Genomic DNA, 3406 nt, shown 5'->3' with positions numbered 1-3406 from the left:
TTATAGCTTATACTTCAAATTTTAAAGAAACTTCATATTTGTCATTTTACATGGATTTTAGTATGTTTGTTTGTTGGAATTATTTGTAAATTATCATGAAAAGATGACAGGAATAGATATTCTGCTAGTACAAATAACCAAAATGGAGGTCCTGTCTCTGCCTTTAAGAATGACTCATAAAAAAAAAATTCCCACTTATACCATAAAATTGAAATATTAATACTATAACTTTTATTTTGACCTTGGACAGGCGCACGAACTCACAGGCGAGAAATTGAAATTGCGTGAGGTAGTACCTATTGACATTGCCAATGACCCAGTTAAGCCTTCAGATTACAAACCTGATGAAGACCCGACCAAGTTCAAGTCTGAGAAGACCAATCGTGGGCCACTGGTAGGCCCAGAATGGTGGAAAAAGGTAAGTGAGACGTGTGTACTGTCATCCACAAGTTGGTATGATCAGCAAAGAAAAGAAGATTTTAGATGCAGTTCAAGTAGATGAAGATATGAACTTATATATAATATGATTAAGTTATTTTAGTTTTAAAAAATTAGGAATCTGTATAAAGGTTGTGTACTATCTTTCCAGTGTGATCCAGTGATGACATGCTATAAGCTAGTGACGTGCGAGTTCAAGTGGTTTGGACTACAAACTCGTGTAGAGAAGTTCATCCAGGACATTGAGCGTAGACTTTTCACCAACTTCCATAGGTGTGTGTGTATGGTTGTCTCTCTTCTTCTTCCTCTTTCTCCTCCTCCTCCTCCTCTTAATCCTATTATTATTATTTATCATTATTTATTATTTATTATTCCTTTTCTTCTACTTCACTCTGTTCTCATGGTAACAGCTTTAGGTTAGGTTGAAATACAAATGTGAAGACAGAAATATTTTAATTTTATATTGAATACAGCCAAATTGATTCATTTAGTAATGACTGTTAATTTTACTTTCCTCCAGGCAAGTGTTCTGTTGGATGGACGGATGGCATGGGATGACTATGGATGACATCCGCCGCCTAGAAGACAAAACTAAAGACGAACTAGATAGTGTGAGCAAATAAACAAGGAGATTTCTGTATTTATTTGCTATTGCCTTTGTGTGTATTGATTGTAATTAGAATTTTTGAGAGTCATAGGTGTATGAGAATGTCGATTCATTTATATGGATTTTTCAAAAGACTGATTAGTCGTCTTTCGACTAACCTAGATTAATACAGTTAATTTGAATTGTTTTTTCCCTTTTCTCTTTCTCCCTAAACAGCAAAGACAGCAGGGTGAAGTACGTGGCACCAAAAGCGAGTAATGGATGATCCTATCACCTTTACTTGCACTGGATCATGCTGGGGGCCCTGGCTACCAGCCTTAACCCTGCCATATAATATAATGTTCAGGATACTGTGATCCATGCCAGCTCTGCACTAAGCAAGATACAAAGGCAAGCCAAGCAGTGTACAGGCATCCCAGTTTTTCTTTATGATGGCGTGCACTGGAACGTCCTGGAGTCCTTCAGTTGCAAGCCTTGCTACAAAGGATATACCACTATAGTTACCAGGCAAACCCCAGTTGGACTTACTCGTAGTCTCTATTAATATTAATATTAAATTTGTATTTGAAGTTATCAAGATTTTTTCATTACATTATTGTTATCTCTTTTTCATTCCTAGTTTGTTAAATCTCGGTGATTTTATTGTAAGATTAGCAGTCATGGCATGAATACAAGGGGATTCAAAGACAGTGGAGACAGTGTTAGAGAGGAGTATTAGCAGCCCTTATTGCTTTTACAGTTTTGAAGGGAAAAAAATATCCTTGTTGCTGGATAGAAGCACTTTTAGCCCATAGCAAAGGAGGACTGCAAACCTGCTAGTTCACAAACATTTTTATCATATAAGCACTACTTCCGTACTGCAACTGTGGAATAATACATGTACCCCAAGTTACCATACGACTCGGATAGATCGCTGTTCGTGCAGATGTCAAGATCATATACTAAGATTTATTTCCATGTATTCTCTGAGCATGAAATGAAATATTTCAGTTTCAGTTTGTATAATGAGGGATTGTCTTAGAAATAACAAAGTATGTTTTGTTCAGAGGCTCATTGTATAGGTAGTTACATGCTTGCAGTAAGAATTTTAGGTTTCCAAGTTGAAAGTTGGGATTTCAGTTTGAATGAAAAGTCTATTTGAATAAAAATAAAAGGGTTCTGACAAGTAGAAGAGAAGGTCAACTTGTTTGCATTTTAACCTTAACTTTACTTGATTATGTATGTTACAAGTGAGCTAGCTTCTTTGTTCAATAATTAAATGCAGGACTTCCCTGATGTATGGTACAGGACCTTTACCAATGATGTTTGGCAACAGATTACTTCATTCCTTAATAGTCCAGTGTGATGTAAAAGAGTGCAACTTCAACTTCGGTTAATTTTGAGTATAACATGAGAGGAATTCTCCAGAATAGTCAGGTTAAGTTAGTAGGCACTCTTGATTCTCTCTATTCTAGACAGAATAGTCGACCTTTATGGTTATTGTGTATTATTCAGCAATACAGATAACATGTACTTTGGAAACAGATGGAAGCTCTTTCTATAATACATGATGTGATTTGATCTGGTCCAGGTACATGGTGTTTAGTATTTGGTGCCTCTTTTGAGATTTAATTAATGAAATTTAGTGGGTGGGTGAGTATCAAATCATTACTACAAATTAGATTGAAAACCAGTGAAATTGTGATTCTGATACCCTTGGTCATTCATATATTGTATGGAAAAGTTCAATGAATACAAGCTAGGACTCACAATTCTTAGGGATAAATTGAATTAAACTGTTGATAATCCATAAAATGATAATGACTATTAAAAGGTATGGCAAAGATATTTTCTTGTTTTACCCTCCCTTCCTATTTTGATAGAAGAAATACTTGCAATACTCCAAGCCCTTCTCTGTAAGGATTAACTAAAAGCAGGCAAGACCTCTTTCATTAGGCTTAATCCTCTATCCCATTCTCAGTTCTGGTTCTACATCTGCTCATCTTTTTTAACAGAAATTAATAGTAAGCGACTATACAGCACCTACAAACAACTTAAAAGGCTGCCCACGTCAAACACTGGTTAAGTCATAAATTTTTCCCTGCATCACTAGTTGTTCCTTATACATATAAGAATAAGGAATAATTATAGTAAACTGACTTTAATCCTCTTGCACACTAGGGTCCTCACAGCTGACCCAAGAAAGAAGTTTCCCTTCAAATGTTATATTTATATTTTAACTTGTGGCCAGGAATGCTTCAGTGTTGAGTTGAATTGCTAGTTAGCAATTTCTCACATGTGATGAATGGCTCCCACATGCTCAGCAGCCAGGCTTGAGAGGTGTTCCATTAGGTAAGCATTAGGTAACAACAAACTATTTTA

The 3406-nt window shown here is 35.8% G+C and overlaps 1 protein-coding gene across 3 annotated transcripts in view; it reads left to right on the top strand.

The window, feature by feature from the left end:
- Positions 1–2872, top strand: part of vib (phosphatidylinositol transfer protein vib) — a 22904-nt gene extending 20032 nt beyond the window's left edge. For all 3 annotated transcript variants that reach the window (XM_043017603.2, XM_043017601.2, XM_043017602.2), the window contains 4 exons: positions 251–418; positions 590–711; positions 959–1049; positions 1262–2872. In XM_043017603.2, coding sequence (XP_042873537.1) covers positions 251–418; positions 590–711; positions 959–1049; positions 1262–1303 — 423 coding nt within the window. In that variant the 3' untranslated portion in view covers positions 1304–2872. The remainder of the gene's footprint in view (positions 1–250; positions 419–589; positions 712–958; positions 1050–1261) is intronic.
- The last annotated feature ends 534 nt before the right edge of the window (positions 2873–3406 follow it).

The sequence above is a fragment of the Penaeus japonicus genome, unplaced genomic scaffold (assembly GCF_977035675.1).
Source record: "Penaeus japonicus unplaced genomic scaffold, GWHDUDI00000001_assembly GWHDUDI00000013, whole genome shotgun sequence".
NCBI classification, from domain to species: domain Eukaryota; kingdom Metazoa; phylum Arthropoda; class Malacostraca; order Decapoda; family Penaeidae; genus Penaeus; species Penaeus japonicus.
Note: the sequence above shows the minus strand (reverse complement) of the source record. Positions and strands in the feature narration are given on the sequence as shown.